Source organism: Copadichromis virginalis, linkage group LG16 (assembly GCF_057382275.1).
Source record: "Copadichromis virginalis isolate Kocher_CV1m ecotype Utaka linkage group LG16, C_Virginalis_male_GT1.1, whole genome shotgun sequence".
NCBI classification, from domain to species: domain Eukaryota; kingdom Metazoa; phylum Chordata; class Actinopteri; order Cichliformes; family Cichlidae; genus Copadichromis; species Copadichromis virginalis.
The window spans coordinates 25032660-25053515 of NC_140633.1; the positions used below are offsets into that span (position 1 = coordinate 25032660).

General features: G+C 40.7%; 3 protein-coding genes across 7 annotated transcripts; 2 read left to right on the forward strand and 1 right to left on the reverse strand.

The window, feature by feature from the left end:
* Nucleotides 1-291: 291 nt before the first annotated feature.
* Nucleotides 292-5118, forward strand: cfap210 (cilia and flagella associated protein 210). 2 transcript variants are annotated; one of them, XM_085434019.1, is made up of 9 exons: nt 292-476; nt 862-1061; nt 1199-1372; nt 1458-1663; nt 1768-1924; nt 1996-2135; nt 2245-2437; nt 3022-3186; nt 3272-5118. In XM_085434019.1, exons 1-9 carry the CDS (start codon nt 428-430, stop codon nt 3623-3625), a joined length of 1638 nt encoding a protein of 545 aa, XP_085290145.1. In that variant the 5' UTR covers nt 292-427; the 3' UTR covers nt 3626-5118. The 2 variants fall into 2 exon arrangements, with proteins under 2 accessions (XP_085290145.1, XP_085290146.1); XM_085434020.1 differs by having other exon boundaries at nt 865-1061.
* Nucleotides 5119-7050: 1932 nt separating this feature from the next.
* ppig (peptidylprolyl isomerase G (cyclophilin G)) lies at nt 7051-14364 on the reverse strand. 3 transcript variants are annotated; one of them, XM_085434023.1, is made up of 13 exons: nt 14239-14364; nt 13599-13665; nt 12472-12546; nt 12278-12385; nt 12108-12152; nt 11930-12017; nt 11775-11804; nt 11536-11675; nt 11264-11438; nt 10994-11179; nt 10822-10912; nt 10560-10699; nt 7051-8933 (listed from the first exon to the last, which is right to left on the reverse strand). In XM_085434023.1, the coding sequence occupies exons 2-13, from the start codon at nt 13657-13659 to the stop codon at nt 7937-7939; spliced, it is 2136 nt and encodes a 711-aa protein (XP_085290149.1). In that variant the 5' UTR covers nt 13660-13665; nt 14239-14364; the 3' UTR covers nt 7051-7936. The 3 variants fall into 3 exon arrangements, with proteins under 3 accessions (XP_085290149.1, XP_085290148.1, XP_085290147.1); XM_085434022.1 differs by having other exon boundaries at nt 14216-14363; XM_085434021.1 differs by lacking the exon at nt 14239-14364 and adding an exon at nt 13744-13867.
* Nucleotides 14365-15039: 675 nt separating this feature from the next.
* fastkd1 (FAST kinase domains 1) lies at nt 15040-19827 on the forward strand. Of its 2 annotated transcripts, XM_085434024.1 has the most exons (15): nt 15040-15300; nt 15402-15830; nt 15908-15976; nt 16055-16180; nt 16270-16668; nt 16757-16867; nt 17016-17147; nt 17228-17714; nt 17797-17911; nt 17987-18115; nt 18213-18344; nt 18450-18563; nt 19064-19208; nt 19293-19407; nt 19527-19827. In XM_085434024.1, the coding sequence occupies exons 2-15, from the start codon at nt 15493-15495 to the stop codon at nt 19608-19610; spliced, it is 2496 nt and encodes an 831-aa protein (XP_085290150.1). In that variant the 5' UTR covers nt 15040-15300; nt 15402-15492; the 3' UTR covers nt 19611-19827. The 2 variants fall into 2 exon arrangements, with proteins under 2 accessions (XP_085290150.1, XP_085290151.1); XM_085434025.1 differs by having other exon boundaries at nt 15040-15830.
* The last annotated feature ends 1029 nt before the right edge of the window (nt 19828-20856 follow it).

Here is a 20856-nt window from a genome sequence, read left to right on the forward strand (position 1 = left end):
ATCACAAAAAAACGTGTGTCACGCCATTTATTTTCCCTAGTTTTTTACATAATGAATTCAGAGTGTATACGAGTGTGTATATATACACTTGACTGCGGTATAAAATACTGTTGTAGATCAATGGATTTATTGCCTACTAATTTGAGAAAAACAGAGCTTTCTCTCTGTGTTCACATGCCGGTGTTCCGGTGTTGTGATCACTTCCTGAGCCCCGCTGACCCTCCGAGGGCTCTGCCTATCAGTATTCAGAGGATGATTCTGATTGGTTCCGTCATTGCCTGGATACGACGCAACAAACTCAGGCTACGTAGAGCGGGCAGTCTGATGAACGCCAGCTTTCAACTATAATAAAATAAAAGAGAACCTTTACTTTGTTTTTTGTGTTTGACATTATTTTCTATAATAGTAGCCACTCCATCCGATAGGAATGGCAGCGGTGGTTCTGTACGGCCGTCGTAGAGGAGCTAGTAAGAATGGTGAGAGCCAAACAAATATTTCAAAGTTTATTATGTGTAGTTATATAGTTAACCTTTGCTACCAGAGCCGTTTTAAGCCATTATTGAACCAAAAACTCTAGATGGAGCCGAATGTAATGCTCATTTATTTAAGCTATTTGTTTGTCGAGGCTATTAGCCTATAAGTGCTTTTGATTTTAAATTTTGAAAGTCTTTCCAAGATCCTGCTTCACTTCACTTCAACCAAGAAGTACAACTATGAAAGTCAGTTATTTTACAAGTGGGGTGTTGTGGTTTTTTTCTCTATATGAGTATAATATCTTCTAGGGACGTAGTAGGAACCTTGGTGTGATCAGTGGTTGCTGTAGCACATGTTCCAGTGGTAATTTCTTTATTAATGTGTCAGCAGATGAAGCCATTAGAGCTATGCAGCCACCAGACCTCCGACATGTTACTGTCTTACGTAAGACTGAATGGCTGAGGATTCAAGATGAACTGTGTGGGGTTAATAAAGAAGAGAAGAGAATAAGAGAGGCAGCTAAACAGCGAGAGAACCTACACCTGCAGTCACAGGAGGTGGTGAAACTTTGGCCTGATACCCTCCATGTAAGTTCCATGTTGAGAGACATTTCCTAAGATTAGATTTATACTAATAAAGTCATGTGCACTTGCTAGGTTGAAAAGAGCTGGAACACAAAGACAAAAACACACTGCATCTTACGTACACTTATGTCTTGTCACAGGGACAAAGGCTGAAAAGGCTGCAGGAAAAGAAGATTCGAAAGGAAATTGAGGAGGAGCAAATGAGACTGGCTGATTTAGAAGAAGCAAAATACCAGGAGCAGAGGCGGAAGGAGATTATTGAAAAAGCCAAGACTCAGCTCTACTGTCAAACCGACAGAGTCAAAGGACTACATGTTAGTCTCGCTTGTGCATTATTATGCCACTTGTGTATAAAACTGCACAATTTCACCTAACAAATGATTAACACTTCCTCCACAGAGTGCACTCCTGCTGACAGAGGTGCTGAAGGAGAGGGGTGCTCAGATTGAGCTTAAACAAAGAAGAAAGAGTGCCAATATAGATGTGGACAAAGCATTTCTGCATATGGTACAGACTAGAGAGGATGAAGCCTCGAAACAGGAGCAGGAGAAGGCAATGCAGAGGAAGCTTGTGAGACAGGTTGCTGCAGAAGACCTGAGAAACCAGTAAGACCTAACAATCAGGCTCCAGCTGTATGTGTTAAGAATTTTAAATCCCCAAAACACCACTACCCCAGGACAATGACAATTATATGATTACTTTTCCTCAGAATAAAAGAAAATGAGCTGCTGAGAGAGCGACAGAAGCTGGAGAGCAAGAAGGATGGAGACGAAATCCAGCGTCTCCAAGCGCTGCATCAGCTGGAGCGAAGGATGGAGGCAGAAAGACAAGCAAATCAGAAAAGAAGCCTCATGCAAGCTCGCCAGGTAGGCTCTTATCTGAATCTTATCTAGTATTTAGTTCACTGGACATTAAGTTTATTTAATGCATTTTACAGGAGCATATCACCAACAGAGACCTCGTAAGAGCCACGGATGCTCAGAAACGGGAAGCTGAAGAGGAGCAAAGGAAACTGTTTCTCTCTACTAAGCAAAAAATCATCAAGTTACGCAAAGAAAAAGAAAAAGAGCTGCTTAGGTAAGACAGAGTAAAACAGTATATATCAATAAATAGCTCTGGATCAAAGTATCTCCAGTGCTACATCTTCTTAAATATAATGGATACTCGTATGCATTTTCTTCTCTAGAGAGGCCCAGACACGTAGAGACAGGATCATAAACAAACTGACGGTCACACAGCAGGAGCAAGCTGTCAGCGAGGAGCAGAAGATCGCAAAGGCTGTCGCAGAGAGCGAGGCAAAACAGGCGCAGCAGCAACTGGAGGAGGATGAGAAGAAAGCTGCAATGTTGAAGTCCATCAGTGTACACAGAGCGCTAATGGTATCTCAAACCGAGCATGAAACATCCAGTGTGTTTCCTCTAAGTCCAATTTTTCTTAATGTCGTGCCATCCCCCCTAATTAACAGTTTTTATTTAAACTTACAAGAAAAAAACCACAATCCTCTCTCCTGCCCCAACACATCTCATCACATAAATGTCTCGTTGTAAATGCATTCTTTATTTTTAATGGACACATTTATAATGGTATTCAACAGTATACAGAAAGTAAGGCAATGCATGATCTTAAATTGAAAGAGTCGTACCTTAAATACCTTTTACTGCTCGTACACATTATTTTCCATTCTTTTTCATCCTGTTTCAGACTTAAATCACTTTCCCATGTCTTCTTAAGAGCTTTATTTATGAGCTCAACAGCTTTGGGTGCTCGTAAACTACATGGGTTAGGGTTAGAAGATCCCTGAGTTGCAGATGTTTAAATATTCCAAAGTGGTACACAAGCTCTATTTATTTCAATATACCATCACAGTGTATATATATCCTCCAATGTGTCTTTTCTGTGTAGAGAAATCCATATTGTTGCTGACAAAATGTAATCATGTGTGTAATGCAAACTGTTTTACCAGAGACAAGAGAAGGAGGAGAAGGACAAAATAGAGAGGAAGAAGGCCCAAGAAGCACTGCAGGCCAAGAAAGAGGCTGACAGAATATTTACTGAGAAGCAGCAACTAAAGGTTAAGAAAATCAGAGAAGAAGAAAGAGAGGTGCAAGACTTCAATGCTGCGCAAATGGTAATGTCGGCCAAAACTTAAGTTTTAATCAGAAACTTTGCACCTTCTTCACTGAAACTCGTTTGCCTTTGCCTTGCAAATACAGGCTGAAAAAGGTGCCAGACTTCAGCAGCTGAGACAACAGGAACATGAGTTTGAAGTGAAGAATGCAGAACTCATCGCTGAAGAGGAAAACCGCTTCCAGCAGTATTCACAGCAAATCATCAATGCCGCAGCAGAGGCTCAGCGAAACGTGTTTCCACTTTGTAAAGCTGCGAGGGAAGGGATCGGAGGTGGGTCCGGTCCTGTTTTTAGTGGAGTCAGGCCAAGTTACCTTGTTCAGGACCGCACTGGAGCTCAGATGCCCAAATACGTGTCATTGGCCACCCAGAACATCAAAAAGCTTCACCAAGCTGTAGATATTCAGGATGCCAAGAGAAGACTTGGATTCACATGGTGATAGGTTACATCCAGTTTGAGTGCACTTCCAGAAAGCAGGTTCAGTAAGTGTGAGTTTGTTAACTCTGATATGAGGGAAACACTGTTCCTGAGTCAGGCTGTGTGAACCTAACCTGCTTGCTATCAGGTTTCATGAACAAACTCACAAACCCCTCCTACACCCGAATCAGCCGAAACACTCGGTCTCACATCCACATCCCGAACGCCCTAATGTCACCTGCATTTTGTCCCTGTCAGATTTGGACAGGGAAAAAATGAAGATTCAAGTATATACATACAATCACTTAAATCTTTTAATAAGTGCTGTTGAAGGTTCTACAATGTATTTTAACGTCACAAGACCGTTCATTAGTGAACATGTTTGATTAAAACTGGAAGTTTCTCTTTGCCAACATAGAAAGGATTTGTTTGACAGCACTTATTGGATTGACCAATACTCAGAACAATGGCAAGTCCAAGGAGCTCCAATCCATTCCTAAACAACTGCAGATTCCAGGATCATCAGTTCAAACAACTGTACGCAAGTGCAAGCTCTTCAGATATAGCACACAATGCCATGGTCTGCGTGAAGAACCACACTGTTACCTCAGATTAGATGAAATCTGTTAAAATGCTCAGCATCAACCCAGTAACCACCAATACTGATGCCTAGAAACTGCTTGAAATGTCCACAACGAAGACAGCTTTACATTCCTGTGAAATGAGAGGGTGACAAGCAAGAAAAAAAGCTCCAAACATCTCCAACACCTTCAAACTGAACTGAAATTTGCAGTTGCCCACACGAAAAGCCAAATGCCTTCTAGAATAAAGTTTTACAGTCAGATGAAACAAAGAATGAGATGACAAGAGGTATGTTTCGAGGAGTAAAACCTAAAAACACTGTACCAGTTGTCAAGCATGGCGGTGGTACCATCGTGCTCTGGCTGTTTTGCTGTCAGTGGTGCTGGTACATTGCACAATGTGGATAGAATAATGAAGGACGATTATTGACAAATTCTTCAACTTTATCTCAAATTCAGAGCTAGACCATTGAAACTTGGACACAACTGGGTGTTTCAGCAGGACAATGATCCCAAACACACATAAAAACCAGTGTTGGAAGGAATAAAGCAGGCTGGCATTAAGCTTCTGGGATAGCTTTCTGAAAGTCTGGACCAGAATCCTATTGAAAATCTGTGAACTATGCTTAAAAAAACAAATTTATGCCAGGAAACCAACCATTTTAAACGAACTTCAGCTTGTAGAGCTGCAGCTTGAGGTCTGTTTGAGGTGCAACTTGCTAAGGGACATTTAAGAAAGATTAGCTGGGGTGCATGTATAATTTTGACCCTGTGTGGTTTAGACAAATCTAAATTAAATTCAAACTTGTGTACTCAGTTTTTGTTTTTTTAAGGTTATTAAAGATGTGTGCTGCACGATCATTTCAACCTGTAAAAAGAACAGTTCAAAGAAATCAATAAAAGTCCCAAATTATCATGATAAGTGTAAACTGCACTGTGTATTTGAAGCTGTCTGTGATTATCACTAAGTAGACAAAGCTCTTTTCTTCCATCCGGTTCTTTAATATAAATGTCACGGACCACACTAAGATTCGTATTAGTCCACTGGATTTTAAATAGAGGCTCTGATCTTTATTTATCTGTTGCCATGGTGAATCCTAGTAACGAGCTGAACTCAGAGACAACATACTCAGGTTTTCTGGGACTAAAAACTCAAGAGTTAATCTGCTCAGAGGTTTTTGAACCTGCTTTCAAACATGCTAAAAACATCTTGATACTGATTGTGCCTCCTTACTCTCCCTGCGGCCAGGGAGCCCATGTTGTATTTAATAAACCGTAATGTTTTGAAGGTTTTAGTCATGGTAAACATCCACTAAACAATGAGACCAGTGGTAAAAAGCCATCATTACCAAGGTTGAGACTGCCATGGCTTATTTCAAAATATAGAAATCTTCTGTGTCTCAACCTCAACTTTAAAGACAATTTTGTTCATTGTCCAAGTTTAATATATTCTCTTTGTTTTTTCATTGGTCAATTTTGATCTTCTGATGAGTTTATTTACTGGCTGTTAGCCACTGCTCCCCTTTATTTTTTTGACAAAATACAAGCAGAGTTGAAGTTCAGAAATAGATCAGAAACAATAACAGTATAATAACTTTTATCTACAGTCAGTGATCAGGAATGAATATGTTCTCATACCACTGTTTTGCTGGTCCTGTATTTTTAAAATGTGAATATTTAATGGCAATGTTAAACTAATATATAACTAATATATTGAGGAACAGAAGAGTAATTCACTTTGGTGTCTCAATGCAAGAAGGTCCTTGGCTTGAATCCACTAGCTCATCTGAGCACAGGTAACCATGTGATGGACTGACAATCTGTCCAGCGTGTGCCTGTCTTGCTCTATGACAGCCGAGATAGGCCCCAGACTTCCCACAACCTCTTGTGCCCTACTTGCAGTACTTTCATATCCCACTAGGGGGCCACGACACAAACTGTGGGAACCACATGACCACTGCCTTGAAGGGAAAGGGCTACACTAAAACATTGCTGCTTTATGCTGATGTCAGCATCGTTAATATAGAAATGTAGTGTAGTACATTAATCTTTGTGTCATTGTGAAGTCATGTTCTACTTAAACAACAACGTTTTAAAGAGCTCAAACAAGGAACGTGCTTATGCACCCCGATAACTAATATATTGCTCTGAAGTTTGGAGATGATCCAAAGGAAACTTAAGCTTTTTCATAATTAGTATGATCCTGAACTTTGACCTTCAAGCACTATATACTAAAAGTGCATTTTATAATCTTTACCCATATAATTTCAGCCAATTCTGCTTCAAACTTTAGCTATATAAACTATAAAACTTGAGATTTTAAGATACTCGAAGTTTCACATTGCATGAATGTATCAATGTGAGGTTGTGGGGCATTGTATTATAATACAAAAAGTGTGTTACACAGCCCTCTGTATGCCCTTTTATATAGTACTTGATATGGTTTCTAGAATTTGTTTTTTTAAGGTCAACTTTAACCTTGGGTGCTAAGAATAAGGGTGCTTGGCCAATCTCGGTACTCATGTTCCCCAAAGCCTACTATATATTGAAGGTTGAAGATTATACATTTTAGGGGAAAAAAATTACATCAGCTTTAGCCGTTATGGCAACAACAATCACACAAAATTTGAAAATGATATCTTGAAAACTGGACACTAGACTAAGACAAACAGAATTCATACTCCCTTGCTTTGAAGGGAGTAAAAGAACATCACTCAGAATTTGTTATTTGAAATGATGGAAAGATGACTCATCCAAACTAAAAATAACCTGGGAACGGATTTCCACTGCAACGACAGAGTGATACAACCACTAATGACTCACTAATAACGGTATCACTTAACGAATAAAAACAAAAAACAATGAATTAAAATCAAACAGAGCCTTTTAATTCTTCAAACACTCCAGCAGTTCTTAAAATCAGTTTGAACCAAACAGAACAGAAACAAACTGCTTTTATCTTATACTTAACAGCTTGGCATTAACATTTTCTCTTTCAACAGAATTACAGTAAATGGTTAAAAAAAAAAAACACAAACAAAAGAAACATCATGGGTGTACATAATCTGACACACAATGACAAAGATGAGCATGCAAGACACAAGTGTTTTCTTCCAGGCTGATTGACATTAAAATAACTCGAGGATACCTTCAAAATCTTTTTCTCCCCCTCTTTAAATTTTTTTTTAAAACAAACTAAAATCAGAGAAAATTTTAAGTCAAGACAGAATTACAGAATTTACCACATGATGTAAAATTCAGGAAAAAAACAACAACAAAAAGAAAACTTGCCTCCAATCTGACTTCACGCGATTAAATAATGTAAAATTTAGAAGAATACCTGGTACGTTTACAGCCCTGCCTGTGCAGTACACACACTTTGTAGTTACAAATCCTTTGTTTCTAGAATGGCTCCAAAATGTCAGCTACCAGTTAACTGTGTTACACACTCAGTGGTGGACAAACCCACAATCCCCATAAAGTCCAAACTTCAGCCAAAGGTTGAGGATGCTACAGTTTGCACCTTCAGGTATGAGCCTTTTTATTTAAGGTCTTTTCTACAGTCTGTTATCTGAATACCACAGTTATTTAACAGTCAAGTAATTAGCTTTGAGGAACCTTTTACAGTCATGTTATCTTTGGCAGAACTGTTTATTTTGTACTGTATGAGGACTGTGATTGTGCCCCACTGTAGATGGAAAGCTGACGCTGCGTACTACATATACGCTGTAGAAAATAAGAACATTGCGCGTTTAGTTGCTGTCAGAGCTGGAGCTAGACCCCGACCGATTCCTCTTGCTATCATTTCTATCTTTGCCTTTCGTACTGTCTGGTCTTTGGCTGGCCGGGCTCCTTCGGTCTTTGGACTTGTCTCTTCTTTTAGAATCTGGGCTCCTATGACTCTTCTTTTTCTCTTCTCTGTCACTCTCAGAGCTGCTGCTACTGCGTCTCCTCCTCTGGCCGGCAGCCTCTCTGTCTCTGACTTTTCTATGAGAGGATCGATCCCTGCTTCGGTCTCGCCTGCCACTCCTGCTTCTCGAGCGCCTGCCTCTGTGCGAGTCCCTAGCCTTACTTCTGTCTGGGCTTCTTGTTCGATGTTCTTTATCCCGGGATGTTCCTTGTCTCTTACTCTCCCTATCACTGTTGTGTCTTCTTTCCCGACTCCTGCTGCGCTCTCTGCTGCGCTCTCTGCCCCTCTCTCTGCCCCTCTCTCTTTTTTCTTCTCTCTCTTTTGATGCTGAAGTCCTACCTCTGTCTTTGTTTCTGCTGCTTGATCTGTGCTCATCCTTTTTGGCAGCTCTCTCTTTACTTCTGGACTTTGTCCTGGTTCTCTCACCATTTCTACCTTTTGTGTCTTCTTTATGCTTTTTGTCAGACTCATGACCCTTATTTCTATCTTTACTGTGATCAGATTCTGCCTCCTTTTCTTTCTTATGAACATTTCTATCTTTGCTCCTTGAGCGACCTCTCCTCTCGTCACTTCTGTGCTTGTGACTCTTCTCTCTGCTTTTTGACCTTTTCTTTTCTCGGCTTTTACTGCGACTATGGGATTTATCCTTTTTCTTTGCCTTCTGTTTATCATGCTTCTCATCCTTCGCTACAGTATCCTCCTCCTTACTTTTAGATCTATGAGATCGAGTTTTCTTGTCTTTTTTACCCTCAGTTGTATGTTCAGCTTTTGAACTTGAAGTCCGTCTTTCTCTTTTCTGTGCTTTAGCAGCCTCATCCTGACCCTCATTCATGTCACCTCTGTAAAAGAAATAGTAGAAAAAGAATAATAACAATAATAAACTTTAGGAGTTAGACAAAACATCAATTTGGCAGACAAAAAAATATTTTAAAAAAGTAACTTTTCTGTTGTTTTGTTATATAATCAAGTGCACATCCACTCACCTGCCACTTTATTAAGTACACCTGTTTAGCTGCTAATATATAATCTGTCAATCACATAACAGCAATTGAGTGTATTTAGCTCACCTTATTATTGTTAACCATGCCTGTCGTTTTATGAGCACAGTGTACCCCATGTTCTGATGGTTGTTCCAACACAATAACATGCCATGTCACAAAGCTCAATCAGCAAATCATGAGTTCACTGTACTCAAATAGTCACCAGATCTCACTTTTGGGACGTGATGAAAGTTCATCATGGGCGTAAGGCTGGAAAATCAGCTACTGTGTGATGCCGTCATGTCAATATGAACCAAAATGTCTGAGGAATGTGACCTGCACCTTGCAGAAGAACTAATACAGTTCTGAAAGTAAAAAGGGGTACAACAGTACTAGCAAGGTGTACTTAAAGAAGTGGCCAGTGAGTGTACATGCACCATGTGATATAATGTTGATGCCTGCTCAGTAATCCAGGTAATTTCATCTGGATGCATCATTTTTAGTGGGAGAAACATCTCACTCAGCTAAGTGACTTCTTCAGTCTGAAACTGGGATATCATATGATATGGGAATTTTATTAAGTATGCACCATATACCACATGTAACTCTATGTTGTGTATGTCAATAATAATCATATTGAGTATGCATTTGGGATTGAAAATATTTAATTTTTCTAACAGACAAAACTCATAGGACGAGTCAGAGTGATGGAAGCCACCTCAAGACAACATGTGCATATCTGAAACAAAAATGATTTAGCAGGACTCTCCCTGCCCTGCAAAGTAATTCTGATTAAGGGTTTTGAGAGTGGTCAAATTGAGTTGTCATTTCTGAGGGGGAAAAAAGCCACTCACATGGCTCATTTATTAACTAAAAAAAAAAAAAAAGTCTGTCACATCTTTATGTATTAAGAGTTTCAAAGGTACTGTAACTCAAAAGAAATGGTTTAGGCCCTTAAAAGTTTTAAAAAGTGTTATAGAAATGAAATCATACATGTTGGGAATAATATTCCAACAGTTTAAATATTCATGCTTTTTCAGTGGTCACTGCAGTTTACCAACAGCTTGTCTGTGGTCATCTCAGGTACAAGGCTCGAGGCTCAGCAGGTTCTCCGTTTTATGACAAACACTTCATCTCTGCTAGGTGCACAGCAGAGGTGTCAATATTTACCAGCTTAGGAGGAAATGGAGCTAAAGCTGCTGATTGTCAGGATCCATTTGCAGTGTTCACAACCTTTTTACTGCCCTTTCAATTGCTTTATATTTTTTAATATAAAGCAATGCAAAGACCGTAAAAAAAATAACAAAAATCATACATGCACACTGCAATGTATGCTTTTTAAATCTGAAATATGGAGCCCAACAAAAATTTCTTCTCAAGTGCTTTAAAGTGGATTAAGTAAAAAACAAAAAACAAAAACAAAAAACAAGTCCTGCCTACAGGGAACTTCTACAACATCTTTGACTTTAGGTGATATCATCTTACCTGTCACCCTTAATCCATCGCTCTACTGTGACTGCCCTCATCCTCTGACGCTGCATCTCCTGTCGCCAGTGTGGGGGAGTTTCACTGCGCCGAAAACGATCTCTAGACCTTGAACGAGAGCGTGATGGGGTCCGGTATCTCTAGATGGGAGAAACATAAATCAGCATCTTCAACATGCCTGTGCATAAGTAAAAACAAAAAGCTTGTTATAAATAAATCGTGCTGTATGACGTAAAGTGTGCAAAACGTTTGGTCCACCTACCCTTGGACCCCTGCCTTTTATCTTCCTGCCAGATCGAGTCATCACGAGTCTTCTGTGATATGTTGATTGAGAGTTGTAAGCTGCACCAGTACTGTAGGTGAGAGAAGGCGTGAAAATGAACAAACTGTATTACTTTTTGATATTTGTGATATTGGCTGACTCTCAAACACACCTTTGTCTTGGTCTTTCGTCTTTATTTCGCTGATCCTTGTTAACCTCCTCTTTTGGCTTCTGGGCTATCTGGGGACTTATCCTCATAAGGAATCGATTTTCAGGGATGGGTGGGATTTCTTCAGGACGCACTGTAGATGTAACCAACTCATCTTGTTCCTTCTCTTCAGCACTTTCAGCTTCTGATCTGTAAAGATTTTGTGGGTCAGTAGCAAGACACTTGGTGCCATTTACACAGCAGACAGTGAATAGGTGAAAATAAATGAAGTACTTCTTCTTGTCCTCCTTCTGTTTCTCTTTTTGCTTCTTTGCCTTCTTTTTCCGCTTCTTGGATTCTTTTTCTGACTCTTCGCTCTCGGAGGACGACTCTGAGGAGCTCTCCGAGTCACTGGAGCTACTGCTGGAGCTTGATGAGGCCCTCTTCTTCTTTTTTGCATCTTTTTTTGCTGCAACAACATAAACAGCATTATTATGATGACTGAAACTCATTTAAAAAAAAACCAAACAAACAAAAAACTTTGAATATATTTTATTTAAACACACCTTTAGATTTGGGGATGAGCTCTCCACAGTTCAAAACTTTCACCTCAGCGTACGGTCGGCTGTTGGGGTCCGTCTTCTGGCTCTCCATGGTTTGAATGACTTCTTGGCCAGAGATCACGTGACCAAAAACCACATGCACACTGAGAAAATAAAGTGGTAGCAATGCCTCATTACATGCTGCGTGCATTGTGCATAATGGGATTAATAAATAATTCAAAATGTAGTTGGGAGGCACTTACCCGTCGAGATGTGGAGAAGGTTTTGTTGTTCTGAGATGTGAAAGCAGGACATTCAAGGGGAAAAAAAAAAAAGAAGCATCTAATCACTTTCAAAGTTCAGAAATGCAACTAATAATGCACGATGTCAATTACAGGTAGGAACAGATGTTGCTTACATGAAAAACTGGGATCCATTTGTATCTTTACCCCGATTGGCCATTGACAGCAGGTACTCCTTGTTGTGTTTGACTGCAAAGCTTTCGTCTGGGGGGGAAAAGGAGAAGATTGTACTGACATCTTGAAGCCAATGTCAGTTTGGATAATAACTGATGGCATTCACAGTGGCCTCTTTACCTTCAAAAAAGCCTCCGTAAATGGATTCGCCTCCTCTTCCATTACCTATGATTAAAAAAAAAAAAAAAAAAACCAACAAAAAAACCATGAACCATGAAAAAATCTGTTGACTCATAAGTAACACCATCCTTCCATGTCGAATATAAAATTTACAAGTCCTGTAAACTCACCTTCGCTGAAGTCTCCTCCTTGAATCATGAAGTCTTTTACAATTCGATGAAAAAGGCATCCTTTGTAGTGGAGCGGTTTCTGAGTTCCCTTCCCAATGCCTTTCTCACCTGGACCAAACCACATATCTGATTAATAACCTGTGCTGTTAATTGTCATCATTTGTGGAATAGTTTTATTGAGTAAATTCCTTCACCTGTGCAGAGACATCTGAAGTTTTCACAAGTTTTGGGACAGATGTCTGCAAACAGCTCCACCACGATTCTGCCAACTGTGAGGAGACAGTGAGATCAGAGAAATTTACTTCTGTGTAAAGTACAATGGAGCACACTGATCAGTGGTTACAAGAAGCGTGAATCACCGAGTTAATCATCACACAACACAATAATCTCTTTAACCAAACAAGAAGAAGAGAAAAACAAAACAGACGAGGTTATGTATCCATTCACTGCACTGTTAGTCTGAGTTTCATCATTATAATTTAATCTATACAAACACCTTTTTTTTTTTTTTTTAACAAAAGAACAGGTGTTATAGGTGCACAAAAAGTAATTAATTTTTAAATTTACTAGTACACATCAAATGCCTTGATTAATAGTAAGGATGGTAAGATTTGTGATGACACAAGACTGCTCACTTTCTTGCAGAAAATGCACAAAAAAATAAAATAAAATCCACTAGCGCTTCTAAAAGAAGTTTTTCCTGGTCTAGAGTTCAGGATCTGAACAAAAAATGGAAATAATGTTAATAAAAGGACTGTGTAGATGTGTGCAAGTTGAACCCTGATGGAGCTTTCATCTGACAATATAATATAAACTGGCATTGATGTAGTTCCAGACTACACTGAGGCTATTTTCAGCAAATTTAATAAACAGTGTGTAGTGTTCATATACTGAAACATTTTACTACCCCATTCATGTCTTTAAGGGCAGATTACAGAGTACTGTTGAACAAAGCTAAAGATTATTGCCTTCACTTGTCACATTTTTTGACATCCATATTTTTCCCTTTGCCAGCTGCTGACTAGCTTGTTTTGGTCAGCATTAACCTCATCTTCAGACTATGAATTAACTGTGATGTTTTGCTCACTTGGTTGATCATGCAACCCATCTATAGTCCTCACTGCAGGGGACTTGGGTTTAACAGCTTGCTGTCTGTCCCCTCACTCTCTTCCCACCCTCCTGTTTGCCCTGTTCTATTCAGTACAGGCAAACCCCCCACAAACTTAAAGAAGACCGAAAGAAAATAAACCACGTGTGTTTTCTTGGTAAACCACACAAGGCTTAAAGTACCAAAAAGCAGCCAGAATTTTTTCCTTCTTACCAAGTACATTGCTGATTCCAATGTCAAGGAAGCAGCGAGGGCGCTGTACCTTGATCCCCATGATCACCTGAAAATGAGAAACAAGGTATGAACACATGGATGACAGAACATCGAACAACCCCCACTCTGACCATTAAGACCTTACCAGTAACTTCATTCAGGAGCAGAAATTAAACACACGGGTGGCTTCTTTAAATGTAACATAAAAGTTCACTTAAGTTCTGTTCGCCTGCATGATATCAATACAAACAAAGTACCGATACAGTTCCCATGCGACTTATAGCAGCTGCATTATCTGCAAATTAGCCTCGGCTAGCTAACCGCGCGATTAAGTATCGGTCGACTGGTTGAGCGGACAGCAGACACACGTTTTCATGCTTAAAAATAACAAATACCGACGCTTACACACACTCACTAACGTGGACCTTCACGTTACAGTTTCACACGCCCCCCCACCGTATCTTTTTAACGGCAGGCCTAGCGTTAGCATTAGCATTAGCAAGTCACCTATCGTTAGCCGCAGACATGTACATAGAATTTACTGCAAGAAGTGAGCGGTACATTTTCAGCAAGTTTAAACGGCGCATAAAAGTAAGACTGACGCAACAGTACATCACCTGGAAAACCGAATATACCGCACCGTAAGGCGAGCAGCTCTCCCAAACAAGCAAAATGAAGTTTCATTCAGTGCTGGGCTCAGTGTTTTCTAAAGATGGCGCGGCGAGGACGTCAATGTGTTTCCAGAGCCGTGCACCGGTCAGGGCGTGGGGCCATTTTTACCCTGAAACTGGCCTGGCAGGCGCAAATGCTCGATTGGGCTGCCGAGTCACTTTCCTGCAATGACATAAAACCAGTTACATTTGCCGTTTCATGTTGCTAAAAATTGCGACCACGTCATATCCATAGTTTATTGCGCAATTTTGTCTTGTTATATTGTATTTTATGTTACTGAGCAATTCTACTTTATTTGAGCTACTTTGTTATACGGTCGGTTCAATGTTTTGGTTACTGTAAACAAGTAACATTTTGAATGACTAACAAATAATTAACAATTTAGAAGCTCTTTCTGCTACTGTTTATTTTATTCATAAGACACAATTACGGTTTAGCATCTTCAAATTTCGATTGGATAACTATAAATTTTGAGCATTTAAGCATTTCAACATTTTAATTCACTCAAAAGTAACAAGGATTTTGACACATTAAGTCAAAACTTCGACAAAGCTTTGCCTGGGTAAAGTTTTTTTTCCATCACCAGAAACAAACTTTCATAAAATAAAACAAAATATGTTTTATCATATTTTACCTTTTTCTATTGATTGATTGATTGATTTGCAAGAAATCATTTAAATATATAAACCTGAACGAGCCACTGCCTGAAAGCCCTAATCCAGGGTTTAATAAACACTCATTGCCTTATGTCACTGCTACGGAAGTAAAACTTCAGCGCACACATGTAGGGTAAATTTGACTTTGAGCCGTTTTTATTACCTTTTTGTATTAAGATATGTGATGCACGAATCTCGATTATACACAGAAATCTAGGCAAGAATGCAGCTGTAAGGGCAAGTCCGAGGTTGTTGGGGGGTTTAGGTGATTGCTTCTTTAAACACGTGAGGCAGCAGCCTCCACTTCAGTCCAGTGGTTACCAGTAGAAAGCCTCCGAGCGGACAGTTTCTTCACCAGCTTCTTGGTTAAAGAGGTCAGCCCCTCATCCCGAGTCAGTGTTTGTTTCTGAGCATAGTTTGAAATGTTTTTGTGTTTTCGCAGACCATGTCATGCAGGTTGTTTTCATCCCTCCAGACTGTAACTGTGTGGGGTTTGATCTCAGCTCACTTTGAGGAGGTCAGAGCAGTGGACACAGGTACAATGAAGAGCTGAGCCCAAGCCTGCGATGATGTTTCGCCTCCGATCTGTGAACTCCTGCCTCCGTAGGCTCCTTCATGGAGGGGCGGTGACCAGAGACCAGGTGCTGGAGCAGCTGCAGGTGTGCTCTGCTGAAAACCATGTGTTTGATGTAGTGGGCAAGAACAAGGCTAAGCTCACAGTGGACCACGTGAACTATGCTGTGCGGTTGCTGTGGCAATTTCAGAAGGAGAGACCGGAGATGCTCCGGACTGTGGACCTCATCAAGAGTCACCAACAGTTCCTGACTCTTCGGGTTTTGGCAGAAAACAAAATAGATCTCATGGATGACTTCATGTTGATCGATATCCTCTACGCTTTTCTTAGGTACATGGTCACACATTATCCAGTGTATTCAGTTTATATGACTGCAAAGGTTAACATGCATGCTTTCCTTCTAATAGGCTGAATATGGAGCCACATGACTCTCTTATTCAGCAACTGGTTTCAGAAGCATGGCTAAGAATAGACCGGTAAGAAAATGTTGGCTAATTTAAAAAAAAGAAAATTGTGTAATGGTTAAAACACAGTCATGATTTACTTTTTTGCAGGTTTCCAATGGCTTCTCTGTCCAAATTTGCTGTCTGCTTAAATGATCAGCACCTTCAGCACAGTCCTCTAATGGGCCGCATAACCAGCATTGTGAATGAGAGGCTGCCAACTATTGATGATGCCAGGTTTGTTGGGCGACCCATGATTTATCAGTGTTTTGAATATAACCACCTCTTGTTGTGTCGTCACTCCCCCCCGCTTTATTATGTTTCAGGATCCTGACTGCTCTGATGATCAGCGTGTCATCCCTGGTGTCTCCCCAGCTGCGGGACGCTCTCATCAGCAGAGCCGATCACCTGCTGCACACCACGGATCCCTCGAATTATAACATCCCGCGACGAATGGTGCAGTTTCTGCGCAACATCAAGTACATTCACAGACCGCTGCTGGAGAGGTGCAATGAGATCTTCCTGCGTAACATCCCCAGACTGGATGCAGAGAATCTCAGCATCATCCTAGGGCTGTATCAGTCACTGCAGTTCAACAACTGTGACTTCAGGCTAGCTGCTAAACAAAAGCTGACCGAGCTGATCGACTCGAGCATCGATCCTTTCTCCTTCACCAAACTGTTTGTTGCTCTGGCCCCTATGGCTACTCCAGAGATCAGAGAAAGGTTTGTTTCATTATCAGTAGCGTGATATGAGGGGAAATCTCTTTAAAGCAGTTCCCACTGACCTGATATCCACTTTGATTCTTTACAGGTTGGAGAACACTGCCCTCTTGTTGGCGGATGAGCTCAATGCACAGCAGGCACTGGCTGTAGCTGAAGCACTAGAAGAGATTCAGAGCAGGAACCATAGCTTAATGAACAAGTGAGTTGTTTATGTGTTACCACCTGTTACAGTATGCCTGGTGTTGTCTTCACCTTGTGTGTGGTGTGCCTTATAATCAGTTCCTGGATCAGAGCCTTTGTAGCCTGACAGTAGAGATAATCAGTAACTATAACTAATCATTTTTCAGAATTGCATCGGTAATCCAGAGAAACCTTCACCTCTACAAGTCAGTGGAGGTGGCCAGAATCACACAAGCCCTTTTTCTGTTGCAGTATCAAAACCCCGAGCTCTTCGCCACACTGAGAAACATTTTGATCAAGTAAGTGTCTGCCAAAGGCGCAACTGCTGCTTCACAGTTTATTTGGATAAAATGCAGACTGACGCCCTTCTGTCTCTCAGGTTTTTGGAGCACAGCGTCTTCCCGTACGAAGTGACCATGCTGACCCGTGTGCTCTCCATGCTGCCCTGTCCGCGACTCGAGGAGGCCGTGGTCTCTCGGGTAGACGCGGTAGTGGAGCAGTGTAATCTCAGCGAGCTTAACACCATTTCTTTTGCCGTGGCCAAGTGGGTGCGCAACGATCAGTCCTACCGCCACAACACTCACAGCAAGTACGTGCGTCTGCTGCAGACGTTGAACCGCTGCGGGCACGAGAGGCTGCAAACAGCCGACCGGCTGGACTTACTGCTGGATGAGCTCAAGTACGTCTCGGGCGAGTGGTTTGAGGAAATGCTGCTGGACGAGACCATGATCACGCTGCAGAGGATGATCGACCAAATAAACTGGACCAACGTCTCCGAACTGGCCTTCTTCCTAACCAGGATAAATCATCTCAGCCCTCCTCTGATGGACCGAATCGCCAGTGTGACTGTTGAACACATCCATAAGGTGCTTCAAGAGACATTCATTGGATCACTATGTTAAATACTGCATACTGACATCCTCTATTCTTCATGTCTCTTTTTTTAAGATTCACTACTCAGCAACATACGCCACACTCCTCCCCTTTTCTGTCCTTAACTATGACCCTCCACAAGTAGACGATCTGTATGATGCTTGTATTAAGCGCTTCACTCCTCATCTCAGTAAGTTATTATGTGTGATTGCAGATAATTTTTCTTTCTTATTTTTAGGCTTACACTCACTGTATGTACTTGTAGGCTCCTTTGACCCACATCTGCTGGTCCTCCTGGCATACTCCTTGGCTGTAGCTGACCATTTTCCCGAGGAACTGATCAGAGCAATTTTCAGCATAGACTTTCTGGGAAAGCTGGATTCACAATTGGAAAGTAAGCTGCCAGTTTCCTTAAATTTGAGCATCTGTGCCACAGCTTCCATAGTGAAATCTGATGGGACTAATATAAGTGTTTATATTGCTTCCTCCAGCCCTGCCCAATGCGCTCAACATGCGGACACGACTGCGGCTCATGGAGCTCAACCGTGCCGTGTGTCTCGAGTGTCCGGAGTACCAGGTGCCTTGGTTTCATGAGCGCTACTGCCAGCAGTTGCATAGGAAAGGTAAGAGGATGCCCTGAAATCAAATTTTCTCTTTTTATGTAGGCTTGGTTTAAAACTGCTGCAACTTAATGCTATATCAGTTACATGGGAGTTGTTTGTTTTTAGGGAATGGCTCTGTGAGTCCTGTGCAGCAGCAGATCCACAAAATGCTGGGTGAAGTTCTTGGAGGCCTTAATTGTGTTCAAATGGCAGTTGTTACGCCATATTTTTACACCATAGGTGAGTAATATGAGGTGACCGTATTTTCTTACACTGTTTTTCTTTTGTAAAAGTCTTTAAATGTATTGAATGGACTGATTCAGTTCAAATATTATCAGTTTAACTCCTAATTAAAAGCCTTTCATATAGTTATATTAAATTTCTGGTCCTGAAACGACATGCATATGACACATGGTAGGAAGCAGTCTTCAATCAGCACCACAGGGTCTGTTACTACAAAGGAGGATTTTGTCATATCCAGATAACTTAAGGGTTAATAATCAGTTGTTCTGTTGCCAGTACACTCGCCAGTAATTGTGATTGGTCCGATGCTGCCAGTGCCACCCCTTTCTTATGAACATGGGGGAGGGTTAACTTCGCAAGTTGATAACTACTTTCTCAGGAAAATACCATAAACAAATCCTGATCCAGATTTCCTTCTTTCTCGAGGAGCTCTGCACATGATGTTGTCACGCAGTCTCATTTTTAAAAACGCGACACGTCACTTTGTCTTTTTCCAGACTTTGAATGCAAACTGGACAAACACTTGAAGCCGCTGTCCTACATCGAGCCAAGCACACTGCAGATCTCAGACAGAGGAAAAGTTCACTGGGACACAAGCTCACTGGAAAACATCAGGGATGAGCTTCCAACTGGAGCTCAGCGGTATGGAGATCCTTATATGTACTTGTATTTACACAGATCAAGGATACTTAGTATGTTGACATCCTCACTTTGCCTTTTTCTCAGTGTCGCTGTGGACTTTCTTGATTCAAAGTACTTCTGCAAAAACACTCATCACATGAAAGGTGAAGCCCTGATGAGAAAGAGACACCTTGAAATTCTGGGATACCGTGTTGTTCAGGTGAGACAGTTTTACTCTGGTTGATGTTAAATGTCGTTCTCTAACTGCATCCAGTTTAAATACTAGCAATATTACAATACACCTGCTGTGCAGTAATTGGTGATGTTTCGGTTTCGCAGATCCCTCACTTTGAATGGAACTCTATGGAGCTTTCAACACAGGATGCCTGGAAGGAATATCTAAAAAAGAAGATATTCAGATAGCGTTCCTCCCGAAAGCCCTTATTTATAAAATCATGATTGAAATGTTGCTTTCAGCACCGAAGTCGGAGTTTCTGTGACTGAACACGCAGCACAGAAAATCCCCACATATTTAATTATAGTCTAAAGTTGACATGAGTCTACCTCATTCACCTTAAATGAGATTGTGTATTATGTGCTTTTGTAATTAATAAGATTTTTTCTAAATAAAATCTGAAAAATTGTATTTGTGCTTTATATTTTCAATATTTAGATCAGTGAACTTTTGCAAAAAATGACTGTCCAGCTTTTAAACATCATTGCATATCTGTTACTTAGAACTAGTGTTTTAATGCATCATTATATGTTTATGCTGACACGTGTCAGATTGCACAGGGCCACACAAGAGTGGAATCCTGAGTTTTTGCTATCAGGGGATCACACATCCAACAGTATTTAGATTTTTTTTTTTTAAAGTTGCTTTTATTTTTCTGCATACATGATGTTGACCTCTTAAAACACCGTGTCTAAAATACCAAAGAGCCATGGTATATTTGTGACTGATTTCAATACTATAAAAGAAAACCATGTGTTGGGGAATTCTCAGATGTGCTATAGAGCGAGGGTTCTCAGATTGTGGTCCATGAGCACAGTAAAATGCACTAGTACATAATTTAATCATCCACAATTAAAATGAGATTCACTTAAAAAAGTTTAAACACTGATCTACTCTTCAAGATCACTTTCAGCACGGCTATCCTTTTTTTATTCCTCTGTCCTTTCATGGGCTCTCTGCAAATGTTGAGGATGATGAGGCAACAAACAGCAGCTTTCAGTGGAAGAGTCACATCAAAGACTAATGCACAAATAATGTGTTCCAGTGTCACAGAACCAGATTTTGCCCCTTGCTGCTTCTTCCTTTTACCCAAAATAGAAATCTAGAGAAAGGATTTTGTGCAAGACTTCTAAAAGTAGAAGCTCTGCTAGAGAAGGTTTGGAGGTACACATGTGTTGTGATATTTTGATACCATGATAGCATTTACAGGATATTGTTTTATAGTGATATTATACAGGAAAACTGTTACTCAATAAGGCCCATTTACTAGTTGTTTTTCTCTTTCTCTGTGACCCAAGAATTAATGTGTAAGACTCACAGGCTGGTACCCCAAGGTCGAAAATACCACAGAGACGAGACCACTTCCTTACTCCCATCCTCCCTTCCTTATCCTTTAGAAAAGAGCTTGTCAGGTTGGGTATCAGACGCCACCTC